We start from the raw sequence: 17,031 nt of genomic DNA, 5'->3' as shown, positions 1-17,031 counted from the left end.
TGATCCATTTTTTATATTTAACATTCTTTATGGTCTTATTTTTGTTTATGGATTAAAGTTTTTTTTAGAACATTTTTTAGTGAATGTTTCTTGTCAAACCATCACCAAAAATATTGTACTAAAAGCAATTATTTGAAATGGAAAAGCAGCTAAATCTCACATAAGAAGCTGCAACCTGAGGATATTTACCTTTTTATCAACTATCATCATTAATTCTCCATCAAAATGGCTACCAATTAGTTGATCGATAGTTTATCTGAGTCTCACCGTTGTTTTGTGTAAACAATCTGTACAAATGAATATTTTACACCATGTCAAGAGTTTATTTGACAGTATTTCAGAATATCTTTCAGTAAACAAGTTTTTTGTTTTTTAGCAAAATGTAATATATCATTACTGTCGCATTTCATAAAAATAGTTGTTCAAACTACAGTATCAATGATACAGTAAACCATATTTGTAGGAATACAGCTGTACAAGGTGAATAATACTCAATTAACACTACACAGTTATACTTGATCTCAATGGGGATCTATGAACGTGCCATCCTGCGCAAGCTCCAATAAAGCCTTTTTTTAGTTCTTGTATACAAACTCAGTCACAGCAGGCAGGGGGGCGGCCCGACAGAGACACAGGGCTGGATGACATTTCACCTTTTCCAAACTTGGACATCTGTACACACAGTTAACACATTTCCACAGCCTAATAGCATGTTCTCGTGATCACATTGACCACTGTTGTATTCAACCCATCCCAGTGAGCACACCCAGTGAGCATTTTTTGGTTGAAAAGACGTTTAAAAGACGTCTATGGCCCGACGTTAAAAAGACGTTGCAAAATGGTTTAAAAGTGAAAGTTGTTTCAACGTCTACGAATAGACGTTGAAACAACTTTCACTTTTAAACCATTTTGCAACGTGTTTTCAACGTCGGGCCATAGACGTCTTTTAAACGTTGTTTCAACGGATAAATTGCTCGCTGGAAACTTACAAGTTACATACTTAGTCACAGTTGTCATGTTAACAGCCCTTAACAAGGACAAACACATTATTTTGTTCATTTGCATTTATTATAAATATAACACTATACATATAACAACACTTTTCCTAATTAAAAACAATACAAAAATAAAATATATATATTTCAGGGAAATGAACTATGGATTTAGAAGTGCAGAAACAACATTTCTGTGTTCAACAACAACAATTCTGTGTTTGTAGACCATTTTTCTGAATCATTTGAACTTCATTTTTAGATTCTGTAACAAGATGTGGGTCTGAGTCACTTGAGTTGGGATAGTATACCTGAAATCAGCTGCATCTCCCTCATCCTCACTTGAGGATTCTTTGTGTAAAGGGAGTCAGAGTGCACAGAACAGCCCTCAATTGCAGATTTCTCTGGTCAATGTGTTTATTCAATTCAAATCATTTTGTTCAGCTTTGCAATCTGTAAACATGCAACATCCTGTCCCAAAACCCCCAAAATGTAAAAAACCTTCAACCGGGAGAAACCTGAGGAGAAAACAGCAAGGCAGTAGGTGTGTAGAGCATGAACAATTTAAATATGTACAGTACAACCAATTCCTACGACAGAAATGATTCTAATATTGTGGATTACTAAGCCAGGGGTAAGGCAGGACCAGTGCAGGGACAACCATCATCGGACGTAACCTCCATCAGATGCAACCACCACCCGCAGAAACCTGTGAGGAGGGAAGCACAAAGGCAAAGTTGGTCATTTGGGTTTATGATGACAGTAATAAACTATACCCAGTGAGCACAAGACGTAATTTCAACGTTGAAATATGGTTGAAATCGGGTTGAAATGAGGTCTGAACGTCTAAGACCTCATTTCAACGTCTTTTCAACCGGCTAAAAATGGGATGAAACATCAACGTGCCAGAAAACGTCAATTTGTTGACAAATGTGTCATGATGTAACGTAAGGTTGAAAGATAGACGATATTAACGTTAAGATTTTCATAATAATTAATGAACTGGTCGGCGAAATTTCGTCTACGCGAAGACGTAATTTCAACGTATTTAATATTTCACTTAAAACGTCATAATTATGAAACTACGGACTGCGTGCTGTTAATAAGATGCGTTTAAGACATAATAATGCGGGCAGGTTCAAACATTACTTGTAAACACGTGACTCCGCTCACATCTGTAACGCGCATGCGCGAGTTCTTAGACGCCTGCAGAGCTCCGAGCGGACGAGGCGAAGTTACGGCAGCAGAGCGACATGAACGGGCTGATAGAACCACGACTACCGGCTCCACTACTCTGTAAGTACGGGAGTGTTTGGATGAAGCACACATGGAACTATAACCGGGTGTTTTACTTGTGCTGCCCACCCGATACAGGAAAGACGGCCCTTTTTGTTAAGCTAGTTAGCGTTAGCGCAGGGAGTTTGCTAGTTAGCATGCTAGCTTGGAGCATGCTAGCGTGCAGCATGATGACCTGGACCAAAAGTAAACATTCCAGAATATTTTTCGTGTCTTTGGTGTTGCTAATGCGTTAGGTTGTTGCTGTACCCATAAATGTTATTGCATTTCACACTGAAGATACGTTTTTAAAGCAATGGGGGCTAAATACAGATTGCAAGGGGTGAATTCAACAAGTTGTGCTCTGTAAACAAGAGGGCCAACACATTGTAAGTTACTGCTGCTTAAATCATGATACTGTGTAATATACCTGGACATGTTACTCCAGAAATACCATAAGTTGCAGATTAATTGTTATCTTGTTGATAATGTAATAAGTAAACCATCTATAAATGAGTGTTCTAACACACCTGCTGCTGTTATTATTACTAGTTTATTACTGTCATCATAAACCCAAATTACCAACTTTGCCGTTGTGCTTCCCTCCTCACAGGTTTCTGCGGGTGGTGGTTGCATCTGATGGAGGTTACGTCTGATGATGGTTGTCCCTGCACTGGTCCTGCCTTACCCCTGGCTTAGTAATCCACAATATTAGAATCATTTCTGTCGTAGGAATTGGATGTACTGTACATCTTTAAATTGTTCATACTCTACACACCTTCGGCCTTGCTGTTTTCTCCTCAGGTTTCTCCCGGATGAAGGTTTTTTACATTTTGGGGGTTTTGGGACAGGATGTTGCATGTTTACAGATTGCAAAGATGAACAAAATAAAATGATTTGAATTGAATAAACACGTTGACCAGAGAAATCTGCAATTGAGGGCTGTTCTCTGCACTCTGACTCCCTTTACACAAAGAATCATCAAGTGAGGATGAGGGAGATGCAGCTGATTTCAGGTATACTATCCCAACTCAAGTGACTCACAGCCACATCTTGTTACAGAATCTAAAAATGAAGTTCAAATAATTCAGAAAAATGGTCTACAAACACAGAATTGTTGTTGTTGAACACAGAAATGTTGTTTCTGCACTTTTAAATCCATAGTTTATTTCCCTGAAATATATATTTTATTTTTGTATTGTTTTTAATTAGGAAAAGTGTTGTTATATGTATAGTGTTATATTTATAATAAATGCAAATGAACAAAATAATGTGTTTGTCCTTGTTAAGGGCTGTTAACATGACAACTGTGACTAAGTATGTAACTTGTAAGTTTCCAGCGAGCAATTTATCCGTTGAAACAACGTTGAAAAGACGTCTATGGCCCGACGTTGAAAACACGTTGCAAATTGGTTCAAAAGTGAAAGTTGTTTCAACGTCTATTTGTAGACGTTGAAAAGACGTTTACGTTTAGACCACATTTCAACCAGCGAGCATTTCAACGTTGAAAAGACGTTTAAAAGACGTCTATGGCCCGACGTTGAAAAGACGTTGCAAAATGGTTTAAAAGTGAAAGTTGTTTCAACGTCTATTCGTAGACGTTAAAAAGACGTTCACGTATAGACCCGTTTTCAACGTGATTTATAATATCGGTGGTAAACTTACAAATGTGGACGTAGTTTCTTTTTAAATCTCTAAAATAATGATATAGCACACAAGAGAGGACGAAATATTACCGTATTAAAAAATCACGTTGAAATGTGGTCTAAACATAGACGTCTTTTCAACGTCTACGAATAGACGTTGAAACAACTTTCACTTTTAAACCATTTTGCAACGTCTTTTCAACGTCGGGCATAGACGTCTTTTAAACGTCTTTTCAACCAAAAAATGCTCACTGGGACTAGTCTCAGTCTGCAGGTGCATTGTCCTTGTTAGCCAGTGGGCCTGTACCAGTTTACCAGTACAGCTGGGAGGTGCCATCGTGCTGCATTCGGTTATATTGTCACAATGCATTGTGATTCTTTTTAAAAACTCTCTAGTCATGTATATGTAATGAGAGCAAACATATTGTCGGGAGCGATGGATGATATTAAATGTAGAAATATAGAAGAATAGTGGCTTCATCTTGGTCGTCTCAGTTTGACAGCACCGCACCTCCACTCTGCCGGTATCAAAACTTTGTGCACAAACGCAGGTTTTTAATGCATTTGTGTTTCCCAGGTCACCTTAAGTCTTCAGATTCAGGTGCATTTGTTCCATCTGCAACAAAACAAACTTAACTAATGATCTTTACAGGATAAAGCTGGAATGAGACTCATCTGAAACAGCGGTCCACTGTGACAGGAACCATGTCTGGGTAACCGTTAACAGCTCCACTCTCCCAGATGACTCTAAGAAGAGGATGTAATGCTACTGTATCCCCTTTTAAGCAATAGGGAACAAGGGCAATCATTGACATTGATACGAGTGCATCATGATAACTGTATATACTGTATACTGCTTGGTAATAAGTCAGAAGAAAACAGGCTCCACATACGTGTGCATGATCATAAACATCTGTTTTGCAGATGCCTACAGCTCTGCATTAGTTTGAGTAAGGCACTCACGCTCTGCCCTGTAACCATCGGCCTCCTCTTCCCCACACCCACAGTGATGTGGTACACGTAGCACAGTAGAAGGCATAAACATGGGATTCTCTCGTGAGCATTAAATGAATACAACAGGGCTTAGACTTCTGCACAATGACTGCATGGTCGACTCGTGATGAAGACGTGTACGTAACTCAAGAACAGTGATACGAGTTCTTACTAGCTGACTGTTTTCAGTCGTTAGATGAACAAAAAATATCTGGTCAGCTCCACAGAGGAGATCCTCTCTAAATTCTACCTCTAAACGACATGTGGGTCCCTGTATAAAGACGTGGTGGTTTATATCCATGCACAAGACGGCTGCCCCCCACAGCGGTCTGGGAGTACTGACTCGCACAGTCTTTGATATGTAGTAATAGACGAGGCCATGGAACATAGTGATCCTAAAATACTGTTACCGGTGTGTTTTTTTCTCTTTTATATACAACGTAGCTAACTACAACACTGCTTCAGAAACGCCAACATGTTTTTGAGATGACCCAATGTACATATTTGTCCGATCTTTACATTTACAGGATATGATATATTGGTAGGCATGTGAGATCTTACTGTCGGGTTAACCAAGCCGCCACTTGGACCAGTGCCATGACCTCCAGGAGTGTCACTGTCACCGCCGCCCTCTGACGGATTTTTAGTCTCATTCTTCCCACTGCTTGGAGAAAATGGAGCGAAAGAAAATCTCTCGGGTAAACAGATGTCTCTCTCCTGCGAGGACCGCTGTTCCATTTCATGTTAAGTTGCACTAACCCATCTGAGCCGGATACCGTGGAGCAGTTAAAGGTTAAGCACAGCTCCACTCTGAATCAGAGACCCATCTGTGATCTGAACATTAGCTGCTGTACCTACGGGTCCAAAACGCATCAGTCTACATCAGGTAAACACATGTATGTTACAATAGCTGTGGAGTTCCTCTGCTTTTAAGGTGGTGGGTGTAATATTTATCTCGTAAGGACAAAGGAAACATCAAATATGCTTTTAGAAGTGGCTGGATAAGAGAACAGGGCAGCAGGAGAGAGGGGAAGAAATGGACGAGCTTCTCTCAGACATCTGAAGGGGAACTGAATGGAAAGCCAGAAAGTGTGATCCGGTCCAAACCAGCGAGATCCATTCTACCTGCTCACTGTGGAGGTCCAGGACCTCAGGGTGCCAGCCAGTTTGTCAGACCCAGGGACGTTCCAGGGCCCAGGGGAGGCTGCAGCGCTCCTCGTGGGAGGATCGTCCGCGGTCTTAGACGGGCAGCAGAGCCCGCCGTGGCCACTGGCCCTCTCATCCTCTCTGGGGAAAAGACCTCTGGACACCGGCCTCTCCTGGAGGCTGACATGTCCGTCACCACTGCCTAGAGGGGCTCCGTTGAAATTCACACTCACGTAAGGGTCCCACGGCCAGACAGCGCTCGTCGCCTGAGTGTGCAGGCCCTTTCTCTCACAGCAGGGGGAGCAAGTATCACGCTGTCTCTCTCTTCTTTCAACAGACCTCGCCAGGGTAGCTTTGGGAGGCAAAACACAAGGCTTTCTCTCGCCTGGTCCGCAGTCCAACTCTCCAGATCCCTGTTGGGTTCCCTGCCCTCTGATGATACACTTCTGGTGGGTGGACCTGCCACCTGTAGCCCCCCTCACGGAGCTGTGGTCAGCCGGCTGTGAAGCTTTATCTGCCGTGTACACTGTGGCCTCTAGAGGGAGCTGATGCGGGGTGACCAGGGCTAAATGGGATGAGAGCAATGGATTCGGGTAGGGCTTGAGGGTCACTTCCTGCAGGGCAGGGTGGGCTGTAGAAAAGGTATCCCAGGGGGCGGCACAGTCTGTCGGGGGGGAAGGAGATGACATGCTCAGGTGGACTGAGGTAAAAGCAGAATGGCACAAAGCAGCATGCACATGCACACAGAGGTTGAGGAGAGGAAAAAAAGGCAGAGAGAAAGAAAAACGTCGACAACATTGCAAAATAAACACAAGATCCTAATACGATATAGGGCAAATTTGCATGCAAATATGTGGCAGCAGCACACGCCTCGTGTGCATTGTTATGTGAGGCGATATTCTTTCAGATTGATTTCACACAGTCTGCTTCACAGCCCTCTTCAGGATGATACAATGTCATCTGGAGGGTCACTTCGAAACCTATTGCTCTCTCACTACAACACGCAGAAGCACCCGCGTGCACACACACGCACGCGCACACACACACACACACACGCACACGCACACACACACACACACACACACACACACACACACACACACACACACACACACACACACACACACACACCTGCTATTTTGCCATGCATACACTCATGATTATGCATACACAAATGCATGCCCAGTGCAAAGCAAAACCGCACACATATCAGTATGGACAGAGAGAGAGAGACATGCAGTTTTTCACAAACCGTGTCTTTAGAGTGGCCCATTAGGAAGAAATAGGGGGAGCTCAGTGTGTCACCTTTCATGCACATGGAGAGGTTGGAAGGTACCATTCCTGAGGGAAGGCAAGTAAAAGGCTATACCAATCATGAGACTTAAGACAGCGGGGTTAAATCCTACACAGGATAAAGAGACGGTTGCTATTCTACTCTCTGATTAAAATAGTTTTAATAGTTTCAAACAACAGTAGACAAGAATGAGGAGCGAGGAGTAAAATGTAGATTTATATTAATGCATGTTAATATGTTCTGGAGTAAAACATATAGCATTTGCAGGAAAAAAGACATTGTGGTTAAAACAGTAAGGTTGAACCTCAAACAATGAAAATCTTGCGCATGAAAGTGAGAGAGAAATCAGGCCGGAAAAGAGTAGAAAGAGTTTGACATTTAGAGACTTGGACGTTATGACGGGAGAACCCACCGTATTCTGGCACCTGTCCTGTGCCTCGCTTAAGCAGCAGCCTGACCCGCCTGCCTCCCGCCTTGATGAGTTCAATGGCACGGGCGTGAGTCATGTCCCGAGTGCTGTCGCCGTTAATCTCTATGATCTGATCCCCTACCTGGCGGGGGGCAGGAAGGGCGGGGGCACACAGAGCATATGGTCAAATTATGTCAGCCATGTTTATTCACGGGAAGTCGACTTTTCAACACAGCCGTAGTACGTTTCCTTCCACCGGGGCGACTGGGGAATAAGTGCCATTAATTGCCTGGTTTAGTACACCTCAACATGAGCAGAGGGTCCCTTAGTGTGAATACACATGCGCCTGCTCTCGTCAACCTACAGTGATTTGTAACCGATTGATTGTTCATCTCACATACAGCGGATGTGGCAGACAGTAAAATAAAGATTTGACTTAACAGAAGGAGTGAAGGATAATAAGCATGTTGCAGAAGGAACACGGCAGGGTTTTCCTATTTTTTAAAAAGGCAAAAAAACCCTGTGTTGTATTGAATTTTACACCATCTGTAAGTTCTGTGAAATAAATAAATCCCACACCAGCATGTTGTGTTATTTTGTCTTAGATGGTCAAGATGGACAAACCGGTATTTTGCAGCTTCTTAGTTCCCACTTCTGTATTTCTTCAACAAAGCAACCGTTCTTCACTCACAACAATTCCAATCACCTCCTAAACAGCTTTTCAACATATCATCTCGCCATGTCATCTCACCCTCATCCTTCCGTTTCGTATGGCGGGACCATCTTCAGCCAGGCGCAACACAAACAGGTCCATCTTGTACTCTTTGCCCCCACGGATACTGAAGCCAAAACCCTTTGTGCTTTTCTCCAGCTCCACCGTAAAGTAGTCATAGTCCTGCAGGAGAGATGCAGACAACTTGCAACAAAACCTACTGCAAACAAATCACCACGTAACACTACGCAGCAGTCGGTTCTTGGTCCAGCGGTACCTGGTGTCTGAAGTCGGGAGGGATGCCCAGAGGAAACTGGGCCGCTGCAGGGTGCTGTCTGAAGTCCAGCAGACCAGGCGGGTGTCTGTAGTCCAGCGTCGGCGGCTGTCTGTAATCACTAACCGGCGGGTGTCGGTAGTCTACTGGAGGTTGCCTGTAATCAGTGAAAGGAGGATGCCGGAAGTCAGGTTTGACATCCTGTCTGGCTTTAACCTCTGACCTGTGAGGAGAGAGTACAGAAGTAGTCAGAGGAGAAGTTTGTGAAGAAGCATTAATGAAAAGAGGTTTTTCCGAATGCACACACTCTCATAAGTGTGTATTGTGTGTAAAGTAACATTTGAGATTACTTTGCTGTAAAATGATTGAGTGTGTGCAGCTGAAGAAGCTCGCAACAAAAAAGGATGGAAATAAAATATCACACTCTGTTTTGAAACCTTTATCCAGCTCCCACATGTGAAATGGGCATAAATCCACAGCTCTGGGAAGTGCTGCTCCTGATCTGAGACTCACATGCACACGCAAACCCATCCATGCACACACCACATACTTAAACTTTCATAGTTTTAATGAGGAAGAGGGCCTGAATGCCGGGCTCCTGCATTATAGAAGAGCTACTTTCAAGTAAATTATTCACTGACACCGTAGAAGCTAAGTGGTGTTACGCAATAAAGTAGAAACCAGCCTGAGACTGAGCGCCAGTTGGGACAAAAGTTGTCTGCAGTCACAGGTTTTCTTTTGAACTTTCTGGCATTCAAGGTGAACAATTAGAGACACAGTTTGAGATCTGACCACCTTTGAGAAACTCCTCGCTCGTTGCAGTCACCGAGACACGCTTGAGGAATATTGCAAAGTGCTCGCGACGAGTGAAAACGAGCCCCTCCCTCTCGGCGGCTTCTCACCTGCCGTCGTGGAGGTAGAGCTGTGGAGGCGGGCCCAAGGCCTGGCTGACCGGGCTGTGCTGGGTTCCGGCAGGCGCAGGATGGGAGGCCGCCGTTACAGAAGGGCCAGTTACTGCCTGGCTAGTCTGTGCTGGCGCCTGGCCGGGCTGCACAGGCATTTGACCCGGCTGGGAGGCCATTAGGCCGGGCTGGGTGCCTCCTTGGCCGGGCTGTGCTACAGGGCTGTGCTGGTTCTGGGGGCTGTGTTTCTGGGTCATTGGGCTCTGCTTTTCCGAGCTGGGGCCAGAGTGGGATCCTGTGATGGACAGAAGTTGAGAGACGCTTTCACCTGTTAAATCCTTCTGAAGAGAAAGATTTGGAGCAAACAGACAGGAGGAACATGCACACAATGCAGAAGACTGCAGTGTGGTTGTCCCATGTTCTGATATCTGATTTATCTGATGTTTAACCCATGTTTTTGCTCCATTCTGGCTCACTGTGTAAAAGTGTCTTATGCTTCAGAATACTGATGCATTTTATGTGTTAGGAGTTCGTTGGCCAAGAAAAATGAAATACTCATAAAAAGACACAGCAGTCGCGCTTCAGCATTTTCTTTCCATCAGGGGAAATCTAAGCAAGCAGCCGCACAAAAGCGAGGTAACATAATTTGGTTTTGTGTCACACAGAATCACTTACCCTCCTCTGGTATGATGTGCAGAGTGACTGTTAGCCCAGCATCTTTAATGAGCTTGACGATATCTGCGTGCGGCATGCTGATGATGGATTGTCCATTTACGGCCAGGATCCGGTCGCCCACTTTCAGCTTCCCACATCGGTCCGCAGGGCTGCCCTCGATGATGCGTCCTATTTTATGCGGCACAGCTGGAAACAAGCAATAACACAACGCTTTTTAATTAACAACAATTCAAAAACAGATTTATTGAGTAAACACTATTTAAGTTTGATTTCAGCTCAGAAAAGTTCTGATAAGAAAAACACCACAAAATCAATTTAATTGTTAGATGCCAAGCTCACTGGTTATTAGAACATCTGATATAATGAATATTATATATATATATATATATATATATATGTATATATATATATATATATATATATATATGTATATATATATATATATAGTAGATATAGTAGATATTTGAGCCTGTTCCTTGAGTGGACATATTTTAAATCCATAAATAAATGATAAAAAATTGAAATTATACTTGTATTTAAATAATAGCAAACAATAAACAATCCATCTACGGCTACCACCCTTAGGATCCCTGGTCGTCAAGATTCATTAAACGCCCCTGTTTGCATTCAGTAGCCACCTTCAGGGCTCCAGACCGCAGAAACTCACTGATGACGGAGGCGTTCTCCTGTCTGTTCAGGGAGCTGATGATGACAAAGCCGAAGCCCTCGTTGTCCTTGCGGTGAATAACCACATCACTGGTTTGCAGGGCGGATCTCTCCGGAGGGGAGGTGGCAGTCGGCACGACGACTGCCAGAGGGCCCGAAGCCGAGGCCGCATCGCTACGCGGAGAGCTGTGCTGGGTCGACACGGAGCCGGGCCTGCGTCCATTTACAGGACACAGTTCACCTGGTGGAGAGGAAGCATGAAAGGAGGTAGGATGAGTCAAGAAGCAGATGTTGCTGTAAGAATTATTCATTTTAAAGATTGTTTAAAGCTTTGAAATGCAGCTTAACATGTAGCCACTAAAGAAATGTCATTCTGAACCGCTCATTGCATGCAACAGCACACCTCTACATCCAACGGTGACTTTCTGTCCATGTCAAATTTAGAGTGTTTGTTTATCCTTTGAAGTGTGTGATTAAGAAATATATGATTCTATATATTCATATTTTCAAATGAGAAGACATTAAATGCCTGCAAAGATCAGAGAAATGAAATAGTCTCCCCTTAAAAGGAACGTATTTACTGACGTTGAGGGGGCGAGGTAGCAGATCGCCTTCAGGTAACATAAAAACATGACTTTAAACATGAAAAGCCTTCTCCAGAGCCAGGGTTAAAAACATTGCGGTGCAGCATATACAGTATGGTGCTTTTTATATGAACAATAACAACAGGCCAAAAGATCAGACAGGCTCCTTGAGAGGACGTTGTCTGTGGTGTAGTAAATAATTCAGAGAAATTATGTTTTTCTGCATGTGAAATTAATTGTGTGCAGGATCAGTGTGTACTTCTCACACAGAGTGTCGGCATGTGTGACCTGTCCAACTTGTTTAAAAATGTTTTTTTTTCGGTCTTGAAATATGCAGCGTGTTCTCCATTCTTAATAAACTGTGAAACAAACAAAAACAACAAAACCAGAAGAGCATGTCCTTACCAGGCATTTGCACTCTCCTTCTCACAGTCAAGCTGACTTGACCGTTGCGCGCGGCTGCGTGCATCAAGTCTATTACGTATTTGTGTGGTTTCCCAGCAACCACATTTTTATCCACGGAAATGAGCTCGTCCCCGGGTCGAAGCCGTCCATCACGCTCAGCGGGGGTGTTTTCTATTATCGCCCCGATAACAATCTGTTTAAGGACAATCGATGTTAGCGGCGTAGAAGAAGGTGAAGAGGATGAAACAGAGACAGTGTCAAATCACAAAATAATTGCACCATCCAGGTTGGAGACTCTTTTATGTCATGGAATCATTTTTCCACCTTCTTGCAATTCTCCTGCTGCATTCTTCTGTATCTGTAGTCTACATTGTTTACTGGACGAGGAAGGCATTCCTTTAGCATGACAGGTAGTGAGCGGTTAGGCCTGAGTCAAAAAGTGCTTGTGTGCCGGTTCACGTGTGCAGTGCATGTTGTTGGGAAATGTGTGTGACTCGATGGAAGTGTGAAGATGAGGTCAGGTGCAGGTTGGATGAGGTTAAACATGTGTGTGGTCCAGCCCGTCCCATACGAGCCTTGTCACGGGCGTCCGGACTCACAGCCTGCACGGCCTCGTCTCCCCCTAGGATACGAAAGCCAAACCCGGTCTTCTCTCTCAGCAGGTGAACCTCCACCTCTTCATACTCTGGACCTGAGGCACAAATAGCGACAACAAGGGGTGACTCCTTTCGTTAATTGAAAAATCAGCGTATAATAAGCCATACCAAGCAAAATAACGCCTCATTTTCTCACAAACCGAGTTGCAGTACTTACGTCGGCTCTCATAGATGGCCCTCGACTTCTCATAAAGGTCATAGGGGTCAGGTTTGTTAAGATCGAAGCCCTCGGTGGAGTCGGGCACAGACGTGCGGTGCTGCGGCTGGTTTGGGAAGGGTGTGCCAGGCGGCAAAACTGGGCCGGACAGGTTTGCTTGGGGGCTGCCATGTGGATCCCACTGGTCAGGCAACTACAAGGAAAGCAGCAACAACAGATGATTTTACATTACATTACAGGTCATTTAGCAGACGCTTTTATCCAAAGCGACTTACATTACAATTTAAACCCATGGCTTTTTACATTTTTGCCCGGGGAGCAATTAGGGGTTAGGTGTCTTGCTCAGGGACACTTCAACTTGAGACGTGGGGAGGCCGGGACTCGGACCACCGACCTTGTGGTTCCCAGCGCACCCACTCTACCCCCTGCGCCACAACGAGGTTTTGGGAGATGTCTCAGAGCCCTCTCTGTTTCTGGCACATTGATGTCTTCCAGTAGGCTTCTCATTGATTGGTAGATTTTGGTCATTATCTCAAATGGAAATTGATTGTGTTATAGTGCGGTGTGGGCAGTGCTGTAGTGGTAAAATCAGAGGTGGGTAAACTCTGAATTTTGTGATCATACAGACCTCGACGCGATGCGAAGCAACGCAACACAAAGCGTTGCGACTCTGTAAGGCTGTCCTGGCTATATTGCATTATGTTATCAGTAAAAGTCATATACAATCAATGACAATGAATAAATGTGTTAGTAGTTTATTAAATTTAAGAAAACAGTGAAGAAAAGTATGTCAACACAACACAACAACACAATTGCAGATTAAGAACTATCTACATATGGAGTCTCCTTTTTACAGTAGTGCCCAGAGGGCCTCCTTGTCCTCCACGTCAGGTCCTGCCTTGCACAGAGGAGCCATGAACCCCAGAACAGGCGTTCTGGGGTTCATGGCTCCTCTGTGCTTCTCTCTCTATTGGGCCTGGTGTTTCTCTCCCTGTGCTCTCTGCATCATTGCCTGTCCTCTCACTGCCTGAACAAATATGTTGAATTAAGAGTTAACCAGTTAAGTAGCCTGTCAATCACACTGACACTAACGTTAAAGGAACACTCATGTACTACCTATGTCATCATAAATAGCCTATACAGCATGTTTTGTTTTCACATTGAGAACTGACTTGTTTTCTAACGCTTACAGGCTACTCTACACCTTTCATGACTTAAAATAATTGATTAAGCATATAGGCCTATTCAGTGAAGCAACAGCTTTGCTCCCCGCTCATGATGACAGGGGAGGCAGAGCCTTTGAACATTGACTGGATTTTCTCCTAATTATGTGCGCGCGTCACCAGGCGTTTTGCTTGTCCTTTTACCGTGCACGCCCAGCGAACACAGAGCGCGCGACTACTACCCACCGTCGGTCGTTCCGCCCGCAACGACTACTACCCCCCCCCCCCCCCCCCCAACCCCCCCGGAGGGTGCACGGACCGGTCGACCTTCCCGACCGGTCCGCGAAATATTGTCTGACATGAAACCGGTCCGTGAGGTAAGAAAGGTTGGGGACCACTGGGCTGATCCACAGCGTGTATGTGCCTCCTGGATCCTGATTGGTCGCTGCTGCAGCCGCAAGGCACTGATTGGATCCTCACAGACCGTAATACAGCGCAGATGAACATGATTCAGACTACGCCGTTTATATGTTCAACAATAGGAAACGTAGTCTTAGCTGTTTTAAAATTACACCAAGTTTATTTTGGATTATTCCAACGGAAGAATACAAGGCGCAGGGAACTTTGAGGTGCGTAAACGCTATTTATAGGTGCGTAAACGCTACTTATAGGTGCGTAAACGCTACTTATAGGTGCGTAAACGCTATTTATAGGTGCGTAAACGCTACTTATAGGTGCGTAAACGCTACTTATAGGTGCGTAAACGCTATTTATAGGTGCGTAAACGCTACTTATAGGTGCGTAAACGCTATTTATAGGTGCGTAAACGCTACTTATAGGTGCGTCAACGCTATTTATAGGTGCGTAAACGCTACTTATAGGTGCGTCAACGCTATTTATAGGTGCGTAAACGCTACTTATAGGTGCGTAAACGCTATTTCCAAAATTCCAGAGGTGCGTAAACGGCGTTTACGTGCGTTTACCCTCCACTACAGCCCTGGGTGTGGGCAACAAGAGACCAAGTTCACTCATGAGAGACGTCCAATGCTGGCAACACTGTGACTGCACCATGCAGGACAGAAACAGACAGCTGGAATACAATCTAGCTCTGATCTAAACTAATTGCTAGAAATAAGGGAAAATAATTCAATGTGCAAACTGGTTAATGTCTTTTACCCCAATTTATCTCCACGAAAATTGTTTTCGGTTTATGTAAAAATCAAGTAAAATCCTAGACAATAATGTCAGGTATAATTGATGGTGGAAGATAATTAACAGACTTGCTTCTGTTACTCAATTATACAATGCATACAAATAGCTATTTGGCCATGGGTTATATGAGAACCATTAAAATCATTATTCAAATTTTACACTCGCATGAGATTCATTACGTGTGAATTTTCTATCCAATACCATGAATGAGCGCTGATTGTATAAGCAGTAGCAGCTGCAGTTTAAGTGTAAATCTGAGGAGCTTTTCTCCGGCTGGTGAGGTGTGAGATCGGATGAGACCCTACCAATAAGCAGGTCACGACGGGCTGTCTCGTCTCATCTCACAATAAAAGCAAAAGCCAAACACCTCCGAGGCAACACAGTCGTTCGTGAAAAGCGCTTCAGTCTTACCTTTCTGCTTCAACAAACAAATCTGCTTCAGACTCACATTTCCTCTCAGACAGATCTTTTTTTCCCCTCTCCGAGTTAAACACATGCACACCTACACACAAGCAGCATAACATTTGCTTCAATCATCGTACCTGTTTGGAGGCCTTTCGAGGCGAGATGTGGCCTAAGGACGGAAAAGAAAACACAGTTTATAGAGAGCAAGCTGTGAAATCCTGTTGGTAGACAGAATTTTAGCCATTGGGCGGAGGGTTTTATTCATTACATGTTGGATATAATTGCTGAATGATCTCAGTCTGCTGACGTATTAGTTCCCTGTTTTGACTTTGTTTCTGTAAATCTTCCTAAATTGGTTTGGTTGTTAGATTTGTTTTCAACATAATTACATCATTGGCTGAAGGCAAATGCATGTGCACACACACACACACACACACACACACACACACACACACACACACACACACACACACACACACACACACACACACACACACACACACACACACACACAGAAACAGTTTACAAGTCATATTTGTCATATCTGCATGTAGGGAGTGCTGCTCATCACAAGTATCTGAGCAACACGGCTCCCCTGAGACTCCACTGAATCAAAGACATACAGCACATTTATGAGACCCAAATACATACGTTTACATGTTGGGGGTTCAAATGCATTAGCTGATTTGTATGCAGAGGCAGTTTGAATCTCTACACATGTTTAAATGCATAAACACACACATGAGACAAACTTGAGACTCCTGTATCACTGATGAGTCCTTTAATAGACATGGGCTTCTGAGAATATGAATACATTTAATATTTATTCAGTTGAGTTTTCCTAAAAAATATATTTATGGAATTACTTCCCAGCTACATCCGCCTGCTTTGTAGATGTGTGAGATGAAAGCGCGGAGCAGCAAGTCAAGTCAAGTGAGCAAGTTAAGTGAGCAAGGAGAACTTTAAGGAAAAATAAAATACTAAAGATCACTGCCAGAACATGTGTTCACAAAATTAAAAATTAAAATGTATTAATGACATTCTTACTTCTTTTTTCAAACCCAGCCCCCAATCATTTCCCCCCATGAAAAACTGATTTTAAAAATAAATGTCCCTGGAATGTTTTTGAGCGTGGAGGACGAGACAATATGAGGAAATAAAAAACCTGCACAAACGTAAACATGAATGCCGGTTGGACGAGAACTGTCCACGGTGCTGAAACCAACTAATAACCACATCCTCTAGGGAAAACGGGCCTTAAGGGAAGCCTTTGAGGAGATCTGATTATTAATTCTCAAGAAACTATCCTTGTGAGCTAAAAGGCAACTGTCCACTCATATTTTCGAGATGTGTCTTTTTTCAAAGAGGTATTTAAGCATAATTTAAATGTGAATACCATTCATCAATGCCGGATGTGTGGCCGGCACGTGTGAATGCTGATCAATTACGAATGGACGATCGGTAG

The 17,031-nt window shown here is 43.6% G+C and overlaps 1 protein-coding gene and 1 long non-coding RNA gene across 12 annotated transcripts in view; one reads left to right on the top strand and one right to left on the bottom strand.

Moving 5' to 3' along the window:
• Positions 1-1,765: 1,765 nt before the first annotated feature.
• Positions 1,766-3,535, top strand: LOC144391099 (uncharacterized). The gene is made up of 2 exons (XR_013454975.1): positions 1,766-2,288; positions 2,881-3,535. It is a non-coding gene; the product is annotated as an uncharacterized LOC144391099 (long non-coding RNA).
• A 1,767-nt stretch (positions 3,536-5,302) lies between these two features.
• The window catches only part of LOC120812458 (membrane-associated guanylate kinase, WW and PDZ domain-containing protein 2-like), an 81,339-nt gene continuing 69,610 nt past the window's right edge, over positions 5,303-17,031 (bottom strand). For 3 of the 11 annotated variants that reach the window (XM_078097651.1, XM_078097655.1, XM_078097656.1), the window contains 11 exons: positions 15,704-15,735; positions 12,787-12,979; positions 12,549-12,664; positions 11,974-12,166; positions 10,986-11,225; positions 10,319-10,504; positions 9,644-9,938; positions 8,745-8,964; positions 8,507-8,671; positions 7,759-7,897; positions 5,303-6,716 (listed from right to left, as the gene is read on the bottom strand). In XM_078097651.1, the coding sequence (XP_077953777.1) occupies positions 6,028-6,716; positions 7,759-7,897; positions 8,507-8,671; positions 8,745-8,964; positions 9,644-9,938; positions 10,319-10,504; positions 10,986-11,225; positions 11,974-12,166; positions 12,549-12,664; positions 12,787-12,979; positions 15,704-15,735 (2,468 nt within the window). In that variant the 3' untranslated portion in view covers positions 5,303-6,027. Of the gene's footprint in view, positions 6,717-7,304; positions 7,394-7,758; positions 7,898-8,506; positions 8,672-8,744; positions 8,965-9,643; positions 9,939-10,318; positions 10,505-10,985; positions 11,226-11,973; positions 12,167-12,548; positions 12,665-12,786; positions 12,980-15,703; positions 15,736-17,031 lie in introns of all 11 variants that reach the window. The other 8 variants (XM_078097652.1, XM_078097657.1, XM_078097658.1 and 5 more) reach the window with 7 other exon arrangements.

Source organism: Gasterosteus aculeatus, chromosome Y (assembly GCF_964276395.1).
Source record: "Gasterosteus aculeatus chromosome Y, fGasAcu3.hap1.1, whole genome shotgun sequence".
Classification (NCBI taxonomy): Eukaryota; Metazoa; Chordata; class Actinopteri; order Perciformes; family Gasterosteidae; genus Gasterosteus; species Gasterosteus aculeatus.
Note: the sequence above shows the minus strand (reverse complement) of the source record. Positions and strands in the feature narration are given on the sequence as shown.